The sequence below is a fragment of the Gracilinanus agilis genome, chromosome 3 (assembly GCF_016433145.1).
Source record: "Gracilinanus agilis isolate LMUSP501 chromosome 3, AgileGrace, whole genome shotgun sequence".
NCBI lineage: Eukaryota > Metazoa > Chordata > Mammalia > Didelphimorphia > Didelphidae > Gracilinanus > Gracilinanus agilis.
Genome location: NC_058132.1, coordinates 300,597,343 through 300,616,490, shown reverse-complemented (window position 1 = coordinate 300,616,490; position 19,148 = coordinate 300,597,343). Strand labels below are relative to the sequence as shown.

The 19,148-nt window shown below is 38.6% G+C and overlaps 1 protein-coding gene across 1 annotated transcript in view; it reads right to left on the bottom strand.

The window, feature by feature from the left end:
* The window catches only part of LYPD1 (LY6/PLAUR domain containing 1), a 28,005-nt gene that overhangs the window by 8,141 nt on the left and 716 nt on the right, over window positions 1–19,148 (bottom strand). Inside the window, exon 2 of the mRNA XM_044666617.1 lies at window positions 17,444–17,578. Within this exon, the coding sequence (XP_044522552.1) occupies window positions 17,444–17,578 (135 nt within the window). The remainder of the gene's footprint in view (window positions 1–17,443; window positions 17,579–19,148) is intronic.

Below are 19,148 nucleotides of genomic sequence, written 5' to 3'. Positions count from 1 at the left end.
TCTATTTCCCATTCATGTCCGCCTCAGCCCATGCATTCAAGCAATTGTTTATCTTATATGTTTCCTCTCCTGCAGTTCTTCCTCTGAATGTGGGTAGCATCTTTACCATAAATCCCTCAGAGTCCAGGTAGTCTCTTAAAACATATTATGCCCTCTGGAGTTGGATGTCACCAAAGTCATATTGACAACCTAGCTCATTCCTTCAACCTATCTCCCTGGCCTTTCTCCCAATTCATGACATACCTGTCCATTTTGGTCTAACTGAGGGTGACACCTATCTCTTCACTGTTTGAGACTTGTACTGTGGCAGATCTCTCAGGGAATATTCAGCCAATATCTAGGACCACTTGCATCAGAAAAACATCACAGAACCATCCTGGGAATCTTCATTAGAAGTTTTACATTACATTTTCTCTTGGAAATAATTATACTATTCAAAAGCATATGGATTAGGGCAGCAAAGTAGCTTAATGGATTGAGAACCAGGTCCAGCAACATGATGTCCTAGGTTCAAGTCTGGCCTCAGACACTTCCTAGCTTGTGACCCTGGGCAAGTAATTTAGATCCCACTGCCACACCTTACCACTCCCCAATAGTATTGATTCTATCAAATGCTTAATTCTCATCATTCTCACATATGACGTTCACAAGCAGACCTTTACTGTCCTGCTTTATATGTGACTTCAAGAAAGCTTTAAAGACCTTTCTTAGAGGTCATTTACAGAAGAACATCTGCCAAAGAAAAGAATTGTCCTGGGAACCAGGTATGGAAAGAACACTTGTAAGGGGAGAGGGATGGGGCTATATAAATTTTGTGTGTGTATGTAAATTATATACATTCATACATATGTATTATATAGTGTCCTTCATATTATACTTTTTTCTTCCTACCATGCCCCCATGCTACCACATTTTAAAACTTCATAGCACTGCAAGCCTTGCTTTTGACCTGGAACCTATGACAATTAGCCACAGTGACGTGGACTTTAAGAAATCTGATGCACATTAGGAAAACGGGGAAGAGGAAAAAGTCATAAAGATGAAGCCACTTCTTGTGGCCCCAGGCATTAGTGCAGCAAATATCCTTTGATAATGTAGGCTGCTACTTCTAAAAGAAACCTCAATCCAATTTTGTGATTGGTGGTTCTCAATGTGGCTGGGAAAGCCCTGTGTGTGTTTAGCTCCCTTGAGTATTCACTCAGAGTCTGAAGGTATCTGGATCATACAAAGGACCATTTTTACTTCCATAAACCTGTCCCTTAACCACATGGGTGAATCTACTGAATTCCTGGGATCTGGGGAGTCTGTGATATTTTCTGAACCCAAGATTTATTCTAAGCTGTATAGTCTAAAGTTTGGAAATGTAGTTACCCCTTGGCTTCATCTAGGTGATATAGTAGATAGAACACAGAACCTAGAGTCTAGAAGACTGGAGCCCAAATCCACTCGATTACTAGCTGAGTGATCAAGGGCAAGCCACTTAAACTCTGTCTGCCTTAGTTTCCTTCATTACAAAATGGAAAAAATAATTGCACTTACTTCCCAGGGTTATTGCAAGGATCACATATATATGTGAAGCACTTTTTTAGCACAGCACCTAGTACATAGCAGGCACTTAATTTTTGTCTCCTTCCTTTCTCTGCTCATCAAAATCATATTTCTTAGCCACACACTTTCAGAAATGCTGCATAATAGGTCTATGGCATACGATACATTTATGAAACCATTTCCAGCGAGAGTATATAACATCTATGATCTTAAATGGGGTTAAAGCTGCCTCACAGAATTCCAAAGTGCCCCCCCAGAACTCCAGGAGAGGGGGCAATTGGGGCAGTTAGGAACCTGGGGATAAAATGCCAAGACATCCAACTTGCAAAGACACTTCAGACACTGTTTTGGGGGATCAAGGGAGGCTGGGAAGAAGTGTAGCACTGCTTTTTGTTAGCTCATCTCTGACCTCAGGGAACAGGGTGCTACTTTGCTGGTTTACTCCATAGAGACTATATCAGGCTGAGGGCACTGGAAAATACTACTTTACTTACAAGATCTCAATTAATCTTCAATCAAGACCTTCACCATCTTAAACTTAGTAACATTAGCTTGAGAGAAAGATTAGTTAGTGAGTGAGATAAAGTCAAGTTAATCAAAGCACTTTCCCCTTTAGGGAAAGTGAAGCCAACAAATTTATTGGAGATTTTAGATAGCTTACCTCCTCCTCATTCCTAAAATCCACCTCCCCTCTCCCTGTTTTCCTGATATTAATAAATCCCTTTCCTAGTTGAATTTAAGAGCCGGTGTGAGGTTATATCAAGTTATACTTACCACCAACATACATTACCTAGGCAAAAACTTCATCTAAGCAAACACTGGGACAGCTGTTGACCAGAGAGCAGTTCTGCTGATTGTGAAGACAACTTGAACCTTTTATCTATTTCAGGGTATAGGGAATAATCTTTAAACAGTGAAAGTTGCTAATCTCAGTGGAATCAATTCCTATCTATCTACCAATTTAGCTCTGAATTAGTCAAGCCTGTTCAGTCTTCATTCCTTGACCTAAAGGGGGTTCAGTTAACAAGTATTAGTGAAAATGTGCTTAGTAATGCCTCTACAAAATTCTGCATCTTTGTTAATCTATTTTCTTATGGAAAAAGTCATTTCTAGACAAGCAGTCTATTACCATTGTCAAAAGGAGGATATAAGAGTTGAAATCAATTTGATTAAGTTTAGGTGAATCTTCATTTCCTTCTGTAGGTATACTATTTCTTGCCTTTATTGACTACTTCTCTGCTCCAGACCTACTATGGTCCTCAGAATCTGGGAAGCAAAATGGGAAATATTACTTCATCATTAAGTAGGCAGAGCAGGTTTGGGTAAGTGAACAGGAATTGTTGGAGCTACCAATAAAGGTCCCTGGTGAGAAGACCATTGTGCTCTTTTTGAAAAGACAACATGATACAGTAAACAGGACATTTTAATTTAGGAGTTTGGGGCAAGAAACCAGCCTCTGGTATAGCTATGTAAACTTGGTTAAGCCCAATTTCTCTGGACCTCAGCTTCACCATTTATATAAGGAATGGGGAGGGTTATGTGAACTCTCTTGTCCTTTTCAATTCTAATATTATTTTATGATATTTCTTCAACTTCCTATTTTATTTTTCTATTTCCTCCAGACAAGACTAAAATTACATCCTTCAAGTTCTTCAAAATTAATATTGTCCTAGTCTATTTGTCATTAGGTGTTTTCCAGATTAAAAGTAGGGGGATTGATATGCTAACTTTCATGGGTTTTAGTAAACTCAGTGGGTTTTAGTAAAGATGCTTTGTTTTTTGGATAAGACATTGATGATAATGGCAGTAGAGTAGGAGAAAAATGGGAAGCAGAGAAATGACATCAGCTTAGGATTTCTGTATAAGCTACCACTTAAATAGCCCCTGAATGAACTGGAAGTCCCTGAACTCAAAGTTGAAAGATGAGGCTATTTCTAGTGGCTCTGTTACTGAGGGCCTGAGAGTGGGGGTACATTTTTGCAAAGATCTGCATGGAACTTTTACTGGATCTATGGTATATAACTATTACATAAACATAAAAGTTCCATGACTCTAGTTCTATTTTATAAATACGTATAAATGTATGTATATATAAGTGTGAGGATAAGGATTAGACCTATAATTTCACTGGTATAGGGAACTCCCAAGTAAGAAAACTCCCTTTCATTAATGAAAGTTATCACCTTCTCTGCAACTTTTAGTCTTAAAGAAATATTTAAATCATGAGAGCTTAAGTCACTTTAAGAGGATCACAGAGGTGGAATATGTCAGAGGCAAGACTTAAACTTAAAAAAAAAAGTCTTTCTGACTAAAAGGTCAACTTTGTCTAGATTATACCGCAGTATTTCTCAATTACAAGTATGTACTTAAAAACACACATACAAATAGCTTTTATTACTTTGGGTATGGATGGAAAGCCATACACTTAAAGAATTTTAATCCTTGATGCCATGCAATGTTGGATATTTCCTCTATGGGAATATCCATTTCCTTTTCCAGTAGTGTGCTGCTTCTGCTCTTTCCCAGTACAGCCAGAAATTCCCAAATAGAGGCTGTAATGATCTACTACTTTTCACCCCATGTTATATAATTTGCCTTGAAAGTAGAGCTTGTACATCAAACTGCCTCTTGTGTATGTATGATTTTGAAGGAGAACCTAATCTTCCCCTACCCAATAAATGACCAACACTTACTGCCCCATAGTTGGAGTTAAATCACAATGAATATGCTATGTGGGGATTGGTACAGCTCCTCAAAGAAAAATGTTTGGAAATGGAATTTGAAATGAATTATATGTATTTTCCTTGAGCTTTGAAAGAAATTTAAAAAAATCTTCGATCTGTCCCCCAAGTGCTCAGTATTTTTTTAAACACCATGCAAAGAACTTTGACTGTCTCTGCATTCTAATCAGAACAATATGAGAAGAGGAAGCTTATCTGTACTTTTGCCTTGTTACTATAGTGATAGGCACAGTTTGTCAGGCACAAGAAATGTCAAAGGTTGGGGAGAGAGTTCTTTTCTGATAGTTCTTATGCCCTGTATTCTAAGCATTTTCTACCTTTCCTATGAAAGCACATTTTTAAGTATATTACTCTATATAAGCAAAAAGAAGCTAGGGGAACAAAACAGGGATGATGAGAAGGGTATTTCAGAAGGTGAAAAACTGTGGGCTCAGGATTCTGAAAGAACATAGTTCTAATTCTCCTGAATGTTTGGCCTATTTCTATTAAGCTGGTAGAAGAGAAAACAAGGAGTAAATGCTAAGAAGAGACAATGGTGCCCAAGGGGGAAAAAATAAATGTTCCTGTAAAGAATAACACCCTCTACACACACACACACACACACACACACACACACACACACACACACACACACACACACACACACACCCCAAACACTACAGAGATGAAATGATGCCTCACGAAAGCATTATTTTTCCTAGTAAAATGGATGTGTTAACTTCATTACTCAGAAGCCTTTGATTACCTCCTTTCAAAAGATTTTTTGTTGTTGTTGTGCTTAATTTTCAAGGCTGTTAACCATCACTGCCAACTTAATTATAGCAAACAAACAACCCGCCCATAATATATGATGCCATTTGTTAGTTTTGTTTTAGTCTCACTTTGGTTTTAGGCTTCTCTGCTCATTTATAACTTTGTAGGTGGTGATGGCTTCTTCAAAGTCACTTTCTTTACCACTGCAATCTCACTCTGTTCTTCCATTTTCCATAGGGGATTCAGAAGAACAGATATTTATGACTTATTATCTCAGCATTAACAATACTCTTCAATGATTTATGAACCTGCCCCATTCCCATTTTAACTTGACGTTATTCTGTTTATTGTACTGAACTTACAACACCAAAACCTCATCCCATTTTTTGCATCCAATTCATACTTAAATCTGGAGTGAATCAAAGGGTTGCACAATGGCAACAGAAAGGATAAGTCAATAACTTTTTTTTCTTCTATTTGTGACTAAAAATGAAAATGTCATTTCTCTTCTGGAAAAATAAAGAAACTATTCACTAACATATTTATCTTTGCTCTTCCTCAACAGCCTTCCAGTAAACCTGAAATGACAATATCATCATCGTCATCATCATGATGTCCCTGTGATAACTTCAAGGTGCCATGCACTAGCAATAATATCTCTAGCATGATATCACCAAATTGGACATTTGATCACCTATTTTGGAATGGATATACCATAGGAATCTTGAGCTTACTATGCCCCCAGCATCACTCATTATCTTTACTTATTTCCTGAAATTCCACCCTCTTTTGAGCTTCTTAGTTATTGTCAAGGGCCCTGCTATCCTTCTAGTATTCCAGTGTTTACAAGCTTATTATCATCCCTTAACTTTTTACTCTCACCCCTCATATCCAGAGGTCAAAAATGTCATTTTTATCTTCACAATATCTCTCACATAAGCACCTTTCTCTCCATCTCCATAACCACAGCCCCACTTCAAGCCCTCATTGTCCCTCCTAATGGTCACCCTAACTTGTCTCTCCCCATTTCATTCCATCTTCCACACATTTGCCCCAAAAGATTTTCCTAAATATAGGATTGACTGTGCCACTGCACCACTCAGCAAACTCCATCATCTCCCTATTTCCTCCAGGATCAATGTAAACTCTTTTTTTTTGTATTGAAAGCTCTTAGGACCTAGCCCCTTCATATCTTCTAACCTGTTCGCTGTTTCTTGCATAGGATATTGCATCTCCCATTTTAGTGCCTTTATACCAGGTGTCCCTTTCCCCCAGCCTATCCTTTCTCTTTCCTTCCAATACTTAAAATCCCCACTTCCTTTAATATTCAACTCAAGTAATACTTTCCATAGGAGTCCTTTTCTCATTTCCAAGGTATTAGTACCTTTCCTTCCAAGATTTTTTTCTATCTATTCTGTATCTCGTATATATCTCCATATATACAAGTCTTCTCTACTAGAATATTAGCTCCAGGAAGGCAGGAACTGTTTTTGCTTTTCCTATATATCATCAGTGCTTAACATAATACTTGTCAAAATAAATGCACGTAAATATTCCTTGACTTATGGCTTAAACTAGGATTCAATCACAAATCACTTGACTTCGAGTCCAATGGCCTTTCTGCTATGGCAGGCTGTCTCTAGACCAGGAGCCATCCCCTGTTGTATATGCAACAGCAAAGGAATGGAAGGATACTGCTAGGCACCACGGTAGTAGAAGGAATCATTTCCTGCCTTTTCTCCAAGCTGTAAGTACCCACACCCCTGAATTGGACAACTGAAGTAAGAGATACGAATCAAAGCCAGTGACTTGACAGCCTTAAATATCAGTGAGGGATTTCAAAAAATAGAATATAATGTCCTCTTTACCACAAAATGGTATGTGTTCATAACCACAGCTGTAAACTCCATACAGCTGCATCTATCAGCTGGAAATACTTCTGTTCAAAATAACAGCTGGCTTGTTTTGTAGAGCACACTGAGAAATGCTTGGAATTGGAAAGAAGTTCATTTTATAGTTGATCCATAAATGACAGATACTACTAAGAGGTATAAACTGTGGACCTTACTATTGCTGTTACAGAGCAAGCTCAATACTTAACCTCCCCCTGGTACCATTCTAAAGCTTAAGAGAATTGGGATTTGAATTCCCTTTTCCCAGTACAACAGTCTTAAGATGGATATACTTAGTGATTACAACAATAAATCCTCCTGTTTTAATCTCTACTTTAGTTCTGAACTGGATTTTATACACAAATCCATACACACCTGAGAATTTCAACAGGTCATCAACTTTCAGCACTTTTTCTTGGTGAAGAGAGAATGTTGCATTTAGTATGAACTTAAACAGTCTTGTTTAGCATAATTAATGGAAACTCCTCAGAAACACTAACGGGCTACTGGCTTGGGGAATACCACACAGCAAGTTACCAGAGAACTCCACCACTGACCTTACTAGAGCATTCATTGATACACGCCAAGTAAGGTCAACCGTTAAGCCACTTTTGGGCCAGTAGGATAAGCTATGCTTCTGGTTTTTATTTATCTCTAGATGCAGGTATAAATCTAAAAAATAAATCACAAACACCTCTGCTTAGCACCCCAGTCCTAACTTGCTCTCCCTTTAGTTAAAATGCCTGCCTGATGAATTGTTTCATCTATCTTGACTTTCTGATATACAATGACAGTCCCAATGGGAAAGATGTTCGACCGATCAGAGAAACTTTGCTAAGTCATCACTCTTTAGACACTGCTCCCACCCTCTATCTTTCCCTCCAAAGGGTAGGGAAATGCTTTAAGGAAGCATATCCCAACTCTGATGTAGAGATTCTCCTATACTCCCTTCAGGAGGTGGGAAATGGCATCATTAGTCACCTTCTTAGCCTTTTCTTGTTGCAAGAGTTCTCTGAAGTTACCCTGAGACCCAAGTGGTTTGCTGGTTTTTGCATAAGCAATAAAATATAGTGCATAAAACCCATGGCAAACTGTCATTTAATACACCTGCTTCAGTTGATGCTCTTTGTAGAAGTCTCGGTGGAGGGCACAGTAAACTACTTTGGAAATTCATATTCATTACTTGAAAAGTGTGCGCCAGGCTATGGCAGTCTAAGTGTTTTGTGTTAGGAGCCGCCCGCCTCTGGCACCATCTCCGTTAGTTCCACATCTCTCCCGAACAAGTCCAAGAAATAGAAAAACATAAAAAGCTATTGTCCATGTCCGGTGAGAAATGAAATGCACTGGACCAAATATCACAACTTCCTTAAAATAATACAACACTTCATCACTTCCGCATCTGGATCCTTTTCATGGTTTGCAAAGTCATAAACCACTTGAAATCAACTGCTTGAGCCATCATTGCTTTATTGTAGTTAAAAGCACTAAAAAAAAAAGGCAATTTATTACAAGCTCTCCATGATTTCACCTTATCTAATGCACTTAATTCAGTTCACCTCGTGCTTGCTTTGTAGTGTTGGAAGCAATCGAAAGATTGGAAGCAATTTATTAATAAGAGAACATGCCCTACAGCTTTGGCATGTGAAAACAGTTTCTGATTTGTAATGCAGCTAAGGCCTAAGTTTACTCCATATAGAATGAATTAATGGCATATGCCGTAATTCTTTTGTTCACTTGCAAGCATATTCATCGTGGATTTATATGAAACAGGCAGGTTACATATTTTGTCTTTTATCTGGGCCCTTAGAATAGAAAATAACAATGTTTTTCTAACAGCAATTTTCCTCCCTTGAAATACAAATACTTATAAAAAGTAGAAGCTTCACAAGGGCAGAGAGACTTGTTCAACTGTACAACTGTAGAGCATGGAATAAAGGAAAGACTCATTTTCCACCACCAAAGAGGTTACTTGTCTACACAGTGTTTAAGACGATGATTTGCCAGAGGAAAGCCAAGGTAGATGTGGAAAGAGATGATCAAATCAGCTTTCTTTAACCAAAATATGCTACTCTAATGTTGCTTGCAAACTACAACTCATTGTGGCGGGATTGGAGATTCTAGTTGCAGTCTCTCTCAGATGAGGCAGCAGAACTAGGATGACTAAGGCTCCTTTATAACATACAGGTTCTAGATGTGGCCAGATGCCTGGATGGGATCACAGACCTAAGAGCTTTAGTCATCTGGAGGAAAGCAGCCATAACCCAAGAGACTCTCTATATCAGTGGTTCCCAAACTTTTTTGGCCTACCACCCCCTTTCCAGAAAAAAATATTACTTAGCCCCCTTGAAATTAATTTTTTTAAATTTTAATAGCAATTAATAGGAAAGATAAATGCACCTGTGGCCATCACCACCTCCCTGGATCACTGCAGCACCCACCAGGGGGCGGTGGTGCCCACTTTGGGAATCACTGCTCTATATCTTAAGCATAAACTCAATGTAACTCAATTCCATGTAGCAGAAGCAGTCACCAAGGAAATCCTACCACAGGGCTACAGGTATCCTAGGGATACCTGCTCTGATCCTAAAAGTTTTATGGATTAACAAATTTGATCCGGTTGCAGCTAAGAAAGGGACAGGGCAGAGAGACTTAGGATCACTAAATGTTACACCACTTTGATCTCTTCTCCTAATCTGGGAAGAGTCTGCAGAACTTAAAAGTTCTCCCCTGAACCTTTACAGAGTAGTGCAAAAGAATTCTTTCTTTTTGTGTATAAAGATATATCTCTATATACACATATACATATATATGTATTTAGGTATATGCTTGTGCGTTGTGTGTGTGTTCCCTCAGGCTGGGAAACAAAAATGGAGTGAGAAGTAGTATCACATAAATTTGTAGAGGTTGATTCCAATATCTACACTTTAAATGAGAAAACTTGGGCTCAGAGATGTTAAATGACTTGCCCAGTGTCATCCTGATAAATGTCTGCAGCAAGATTTGAATCTAGGTCTTCCTGACTAGAGTCCAGGGCACTCTGTTGTGGTTCAGTCATTCAGTCTTGTCCGAGATTCTTTATGACCCTATTTAGGAGACAAAGATACTGGAGTCGTTTGCCATTTCCTTCTTCCTTCAGCAGATTAAGGCAAAAGGGAGGTTGGGTGACTTGCCAAGGGTTATAGAGCTTGTAAATGTCTGAGGTTGATTTGAACCCAAATTTTCCTGATTCCATGCTCAGCATTCTATTCACTGATAGAACACCATCTAGGTGCTTCCTAAGCCATCTGTATTCCTCCTTGTCCTACATACTGCCAAATGCTATAGTGCAATGCCCCCCACTAGATGTCTGTAAAGTAGTTCAAGAAATGACTTCCAGGATGTCTACTGATTTTCTTAGGATTGGTCTTTCTGGATAGGTTAGAGCTGACACATCTCATTTCTTTAAGCTCTTACAGTGATTAACTTAAAAAACAAACTCTATTCCTTTTACCATATAGGATTATAGTATTTACAACTAGATTAGACCTTAGAGATCATCTCATTGTATTCATACAAGTATGAGTCAATTTCTTTAGTTTATAGAAATTTTGTAATATGCTTTATCTCTATCACCCATATCATGAGCTCCTCTCAACAATCCTTTGAGGTTAATGCTATTATCTCTATTTTTATTTTATTTTTTTTAGACTTGAATATTTTATTTTTTTTAGAAAAATTTTCCATGGTTAGAAGATTCTTGTTTTTACTTTCCCCTTCACCCCCCCCCCCCCATATCCAACACACATTTCCACTGGTTTTAACATGTGTTATTATCTCTATTTTTCAAGAAGAGAAGAGAGAGGCTAAATGACTTGCCAGGGTTCATATAGCTTATTAAGCACCTGAGGCAGCATTTGAATTCAGATCTTCCTGACTTCAGGTTAGGCACTCTATTTGCCATATCATCTACCTATCTCAGGGACACCCAGGCCAGGTATTCATTGATTTTGTTAAGTGGCAATAGCAAATTTACTACAGAGGAAGGATTAGAAACTTCTTTTGCCTTGCTGAGTACAGTATATTACAAGATTGTTTCTGTGTTGTTATTGAAAGGTCAGTTTTTCAATTAAAAATAAAAATTGATGCTTTATGTACCCACAAACAACACACACACACACACACACACACACTAGATTCCTAGGCTCATCCACAGCTGGCTATTTAACCCATAATGTAGCTAAACCTTCAGTAAGATTTAGAGATTTGTGTTCTGAAATGTAGGAAGGAAGGGAATTGTGCACTGATTCTATGGGTAAAGAGCTGATAGTGGAAAAATTCTGAAGTAGAAATCATCTTCAAAATCCTCTCACTTTTCTTAACATTTCTTTTTTACTCAATCTGTCAGATGGTCAGGTTCCCAACGCTGTCTTCTTGACCTAACCACTCCCCTCCAAAGTATGTCACACTTCAAAATTAGTGACCTTTCTTCCCTCCCCACTAAAACTTCCATTTTTTTCAGTCCATATGAGCTCATTTAGATAATAGGAAGAGAGTAAACTAGATGAACTAATTTACCTTACTCAACTGAAGGTATTCCTCTCTCTTCCCCCAATATCCTGTCCTCCCCCACCCGCAACACACACACACACACACACACACACACACACACACACACACACACACACACACAGCTTCTTCATTTTTCCCATTTCTGACCTCGCAGAACCTCTAAAAGTTCGAAGATTGGAAACAGGGCATGTAGACAGCTGAAGTGTGACAGACATTTATTAACATTTAGAAGTCAAAGATTGCTTCTGTAGTAGACAGTTAAAAAGCAGTGAAGGTTTGGGATGGGGAGAGGGGATATTTGGCTGAAACATACCAGCCAAATGCAGGTATCAAAGCCCAAATCATCGGTAACCATTTCGAAGGTATGAAAAGAGAGGTATTACCTATCTTGAGATTTTCCTTAACACAAATAAGGGAGGCAAATTTTCCTTCCAAAATTAAAAGAGAATAGTCTGGTTGTTTTTTTAACTTCATTCCATTTGCACTTGGGAAAGTAGCAGCTTTGAAGCCTCTCAGTTTAAATTCATTATGAAAACCATCAATGTCTGATGCTTTCATGAAATCTTTGTGGGAGGAATTAGTGGTAGGGGAGAATACGGATCAATCTTCAAACGTTTCATCTATGCAAGCTGGAGGTCATTATTGGCTCCTTTTTCAGCTGCCAAGTTAACATAAGCAAATGCATCACTTATAGGAGATTCCATGGGACTAAAGACATTTGATATTCTACCTCCAAATTCTTCTCTCAAAGCTAGCGATTTCTCCCATAAAGCCAATGAAAGAATGGTCATTTGATTCTTAAGAGGCAAATTAGAGAGGAAAACCTTTTGACTCACAGAGAAAATGAGATAAGGATGCTGACACTTTGTGGAATTTTAGTCTTGTGCAATTCATAAATTTATTATGCAAGACAATAATATCTAATTAGCAAGACTGGCATAAATGTAGAAAGAGATCTATCTTGGCAGGTAAATCCCTGGGTTTTTGAAGTTAAGACATAGATCATTCCTTCGAATTTGGTCAGCTAGGCTAACTGGAGGATCTGCAGTAAGGAGGTAGGAGGGAAATAGGAAAACAGAAGGGGAACAGGACAGAGAGGCAGAGGCAAGGAAGAATGGAAAGAAAAAGTAGTGGCAGCAGACTAGAGCAAAGCAGGAAGAATAATAGATTTCTGTAGTCATACAGTTTAAATTGCTCTGAGAAAATGTTAACAGCAAATTTGCACATACAGGGAATCTATTAAGTAATTGGCCTTCTGAGAACTTACATAAGAGAAAGTTGAAGTAGGCTTTTTTTCTCCATTTTGAAAAGTAAAGTTTTTTACATGTATTAGATAAATTCTCTTTGGCTAACTTTAAAAGAGAAAAAGAATTTTAGTTGAAAAGAGCTTGTATTATAAGAGATATTTGTGCATTTTTCCCCTTAGGAGAAATGGGGGCCTATTATTTTAGAACTCATTCAAAGACCATGCAGGGCAAGGATTCAAAGAACAAGACATAGATATCTTTCCAGTTCCATTCATCAATTTCAGAGGACTTGTTATTTCAAATAAAGCAACAAATATCTACATGGAATGATGTTTGCTTATTCCATAGAAAACATTTAAGTGAGTTTTGAAGCAAATAGCACAAGGAGCAGTCATCCCTGCTTGGCTTAATGAGTACTAACAAATTTTTAAGGAAAATAGCCATTCCTTATAGAGCTCTAATGTAAACACATCAGGGCATGTAAATCAGTAACTCTTCTATTGCAAAACAGACAAATAGATTAATGTATGTTGCAAAGGATGGGTAAAGAGATCGATTGGATTACTGATTCTTACCATGGACTTTCTCCTCAATATACTATATTTAACTTTTAAATAAGGCTTAGGAGAACCTGTAACATTTTGCTCACCAATAGAGCTATATTTTACTAAGGGCAGAAATTGGCTAGTCTATAAAAATTAAATTATATCCCTTTCACTGTATCTAGTCAAGAGGAAAAACTCTAATTACAAGATTATACTGTCAAGCAAATGCAAATTCACATTCTTTATATACCAGGTTAAAAATTCAAACTTGGGGAGATACTGTGAAATGAAAATCAATATTTGAAATACTTTGCAGCTTTCAATAAGTAGGAGCTAAAGAAATGTCATGATCAAATGCATTAATAAAGAGATGTTAACTTATTAAATACACTATATGAGAGAATGAGTCATTTATTATGCAAACATTTAATGAAAATCAATGAATAAAAACAATAAAAAAGGATGAACCAAACCTTCCCTTTGATATTGTGCCATATTACCATCAGAGTCAGGAAATGAGTTAGGGAGAAAAGATCAGGAGAAAAAGTAATTCTAACACCTCCCAGGAATGTCATGCTAAGGAATAGGTAAGGGTTAATTTTAATATTAAACATACTTTCCAAGTGAAAATGAAATATTCAAGCTTCAAAACTCCTAAGAGCTGAGTTTGCTGACTTAAACCAGAAAGGACTAACTGAAGGCCTCTACATATTTCATTGATATTTTTTGAAAGGGAAATTCTTTCATTACTGCTTAATGTCAATCTGCTTGGTTCCTTACCATCTTTCCACTTTCCCTCTGTTAGTCTACTTGAAATTTCAATCTCTATACCTGTGAAGACTGCTGTGTTCAACCAGCAAAACTTTCAAATCCATTTGGGGTTGCTCATTTTCTTTAACACCATATCTTTTTTTTCCCTCTATTCCAGACAAGTTCTGACTGCTGTATATACTCAGAAGGACCAAAAAATGAATCAGCTTAATAAATCCAGTGACCTCCAGGTTACAGAATGCTAAAATTCTCAAAGTTCTCACAACTTCATAGTATAACACAACAGATTTAACCCCAAGTCGCTGGTAAAGGTTGTTGACAATTCATTGTAGCACAGAGGGTAGGTTAAGTTCTAGTGTCTAGTAGGCCATCAGCTCTCTCTCTGGGGAAAACACACTGGGTCTCAGTTTTTGTGCTTGCAAGAACATATTCTTTGAATGGAGGATCTCTAAGGGGCCTTTGCATTCTATGGTTCTTCGAGCAGTTATATAATTTTCAGGTGTTATTTATCAAGCTTTTAAAATCCTTCTTTCTAACAGTGACAAAAAAATCTCTGTGAGTTGCCAATTCAGGGAGGAAAGGAGCAGAGAGTGCCCTTGAAATATATCCCTAATGTGCTAGGATATAGATCTTGAACATAGTGAAGCTGAAGCAATAGGGTCCAGTGAAAGGTCTTCTGGGGTTAAACTGTAAAGAATTTAATATATGGCAATTTCTTTTCTACTTAGTGTCACCCCATATCTATATTTAAGTTAAAATGAATAGCTAGAAGTCCATGTGGCATTTTTCATTCCCTTTTATCATCACTGAATGCAGAAAGACTACATCTATTCAAGTTTCAAAGTTAAGTTTGGGAGGATCCTAGAACAGCTTTGTTGCTGTGTGCACTGATCTACCTGGTCCTGGCTTTCACACTAACTACTTTGACCTTTGGCTGCCATGAATCTTTGACTTTCAGTGACTTTGGCTTTGGCTTTACAGTGGAAAGAGGTAATAACACAAACTTTCTTTCACAGAATTGTCCAGGAGATCATACAGTGAAGAATCATAGAAGGAAGGGTACACACACACACACACACACACACACACACACACACACACAGACTCCCTATGATCCTTTCCAATTCTAATTCTTTGGCTCCACATCCCAGTGGGAAATCCCATGGAACAATCTGGATTATGGAAAAAATTACCATAGCATAGTGAAAAGAATGTTAGACTTAAAGCCAGACCTGTCTTCTAATCCCAGGCCTCCCACCTCCATTGTGTGTATGTGTGTGTGTGTGTGTGTGTGTGTGTTGTAAAAATCATTTCTTCTCTCTGACTCTTGTTTACTCATCAGCAAAATGAGGACAATGAACTAGATGACCTCTAAATTCCCTTCCAATTCTAAATCTAAGATCCTGTTTATATTATTAACCATTTACATTAACACAAAGTTGCATAACTTTCTTCCTAACCAAAGTTTCCCTATCTTTTAAACAGGGTTATAATACTGGCTGCATTTTCCTTTTTGGATGGTCCTGAGAATGAAATGAAGAAGCACATTTAAAATCAAATATAAGTTATTATCTCTGGACATTCTTTTATGGAAATACCACCTTCTGAAAAGTGGTATCCCTTATGTCTATATTTCTGTCAAGGTTGCTTTCCTCTTTTTTCTCTAATCCTTATCTCAATCTAATTCAAAGCAACAGCACCCAAGGAAGCAATTCTAAAAGACTCTGAAGAGCTGCCTAAAGCCCTCCACTAGAGATCTTATTTGAGATGACTCTAAACTATAGTTTCGACCATTTCCAAGTACCAATGAAGGATCGGTATTAGTGGCATCATCTAAAATCACTGAAACCCGCCTTGGTACAAAAATGGTACAAGAATTATTGCCCAAATAAAATGCTTAAGCAATGACTGGCTAAACACAAGTACCAAAGAAACACTTCCTCAAAATGACCTACTATGCTAGAAACACATTCCCAGTATAATTTTTTTTTATATTCAAAATAAAATCCTAAGACTGAATTCCACAAAACTCAAGTCTACCTTTCTTAGGACATATTTCTTACACCAGCAATTTTTTTTTTCTTAAGAACTCTAGAAACATTATTTTTTGAAGGGAAGGGACCTGGATTAGAGATGTCATATAAGAATAAGAATCAAGTTCTCAGAAAACCACACATTTACCACATCATGGAAACTGCAAGACATCAATTGCCCAGGGAATGATTGCATTAGGGTGAAAAATTGGATAAGAAATTCCTAAAGAATTCTTTCTCTCTCTACCCCCACCCTTAGTTTAAAACTGCAACCCTTTCATTTTCATTAGAAAGTCACATTAAACTCTGACTTTCAGTTCCTCTAAAATTTAGGGGCTGTGGAAAAGGTTATAAAAGGTTCAGTCAAGGGACAATAGTCAGTAAATAGCATGATATGAGATTAATTGATAACTCACATTTCTAAAGCTTTTTAAAGTCTGCAAAGCTATTTTCCTGCTATCCAACTCACCACATTTTTGCTTGCCAATAATCCTCCAAGATATTGCTTTCTAAGTGGACTTTGACTCATATCCCCTTTCTTTCAAAAAACTGGGCTTGATGATATTCTTTAAATGTGTCTAAGTTTCATCACATGGATTTTACCAGGATCAAGTGCCCAGCAAGGAACTTCAGCTACTCCAGCCATGGAGACTATGTTTCTGTTAAGTTTTGGAGGATTGGGGGAAATAGTTTCTAATCAAGGGTGAATCTTTAACCATAAGACAGGTAAGAAAGATTACAGTCCCTGGGTCAAAGGCTCCTCAAATACACCCTCCCTTCCCCCTTTCCTTTAATAACTTACAAGACTTTTTGCAATCCATCTATCAACAGCAATCATGGGGATATTGGGAAGGGAGGGAGCCTGAGAACTGCTTTCCTTTGAAAGATCTTGGCAATTTGTGACTGGAAATTGATGCATTAGTTCGAAAATTAAATAAAGATTCTACAGCCTTCTTCAAAGAAATATTGTGTGTTTCTATGACAAAACTCATTTTTCAAGCACTGACCTCTGGGGAACTTCAACTGGTTCTATATTTCAGCCTGACATGTCTCACATTCCACTGTCTAGTTGCTCGTGAAAGAAGCTGGGATATTCATATATTTCCCTGACTTTTGATCAGTCTTTAGCATAGGGTGGTCATCTAAATAAATACCAAGATCAAAGAGCCACTAATTTAAATTAACTCTCTCTCCCAAGTCCCTAGAGGAAAAGCCCTGGTAATTAACTCTAATGAGATTAAAGTAACTTCCAACTCTACATTCCCTCATTCTTTTAAAGCCAAATCTGTGATAACCACAAAGAGCTAGTTAAATCAAAGTCAGTCCCCCTTCTGGTAATTTAAGTGTTTCATCTGGGAGTCTTACCAGAACTTTGTTCCATTACTTCCTTCTGACAAGTGTCTTGGACATTGACTGTGCAGTTCACAATGAACTCAGGGGAGGAGCAATCATCCAGCTGGAATTCTTCACACTGATAACACTGGATCTGGAGAGCAAATCCTGGAGAAAAGACAAATGGGATTCAGAGCAGTATAGCAAGAAGTCTTTGTCACACCTTGAAGTAATTGAGTCCAAATAAACAAAAACTAATTCTCTACTCCCATTAGATCCTCTTTAGGCCATGGAGGACTCAAACCGTCAAAGGGATAAGACTTGAGTGGCTAGGGGGCATCCTGCAGACCCAGGGTCCCAGCATTTCCGTCAGGTAGCCCCACTTCCTTCCCCAATATTTCAGCTTTCCCATTCCTTTCTTAAAGGTAGTCAAAAGGCCTTCGCGGGGAGAAAAGAGGGCCTGGGAACAGGGGAGGGTAGGATGTGAGAAGAGCAGCAGTACATATATATATATATATATATAAGATAAGCACATATACATATATAATCATACTGAGAGGGAGTTCCTCCCCCCTCCTCGCTAACTGGCAAATAGACTTTTGGTTCCATGCAGCGATCTTGCAGCGCCACCGTCGGTCCCCCACATCCCGCTGCTGTCCAGACCCAGCGGTCCCACAAAAAGGATTGGCTCTCTATATCGTCCATTAATTCGAGATCGAGTTGATGTATTTCCCACCACCCTAACATATTGCAGCGAGAAAGGGATAAGTTTGCAGTCCAGTACTGGAGAAGGGGGTGGGATGCATCAGGGCAACCTAGCCCTCTCCTCCAAGAGCTCTCGACTACCTATAAGTCTTTACCTACACTACCCCTCGTGTAAGGACATATTTGCTGATGGGGTCAGCAATACAAGAGAACAGAATTAAAGGAGTATTTCTGCCGCTCCTCCATTGCAGAGGTTTGGGGAGTCATTGGGGAATCCAAGATGTGAATCGGGGAAGGGTGGGGGGGGACGTCGTTTTGCAATCTCCACAGCCCAGCTAATCTGGTCAAGTCTGGAAGCTTCTACTTCGCTGTCCTAGGGGAAATCAGCTCTGAAGCCGTACAATGGTATGTGATATTTGGCCTTTTCCCCACTCTCCACATGTATTCCCTCTCTCCCTAAGTGCAATGAACAGGACCGGGAGCCCAAGGGGCAGGGGGTCCTTAGTGTTTTGCTCACCTGTCGGCTATGCTACTCCCACAGGCTGTTGAATGAAGAACAACTTTGCCACTGTTTGAGGATCTTAGAAGGGTTTGGGAGGGTGCTCTTTCCTCCCACCCTTACAGACGGCCAGACAGTTTCTTCACTCCTTCCCAGCCTCACTCTCTCCTTTCACACCCCGAACCCCACCCCAGATGCCCGGTAAATTCAATTGTGCTCAAATACAGAGGAGCCCAACGGACTTCATGTCTTTTTTTTTTTTTTTTTTTTTTCCCGTTCTCCCCATTCTCCTCCTCTCTCAATGAGGGAGTTGGAGACTTTTCCAGTCTAGCACCTCTGGACATTTGACGCGTTTGCAAAACTACCCCCCTGGAGCTGGAGCACTAAACGCATCAGAAAAGCAGGTGGGTGCTAACTGGAAAAAGATGAGGAGAATAGGAAGAGAGACTGACTCTCTCTCTCTCTCTCTCTCTCTCTCTCTCTCTCTCTCTCTCTCTCTCTCTCTCTCTCTCTCTCTCTCCTGTCTCTTATACA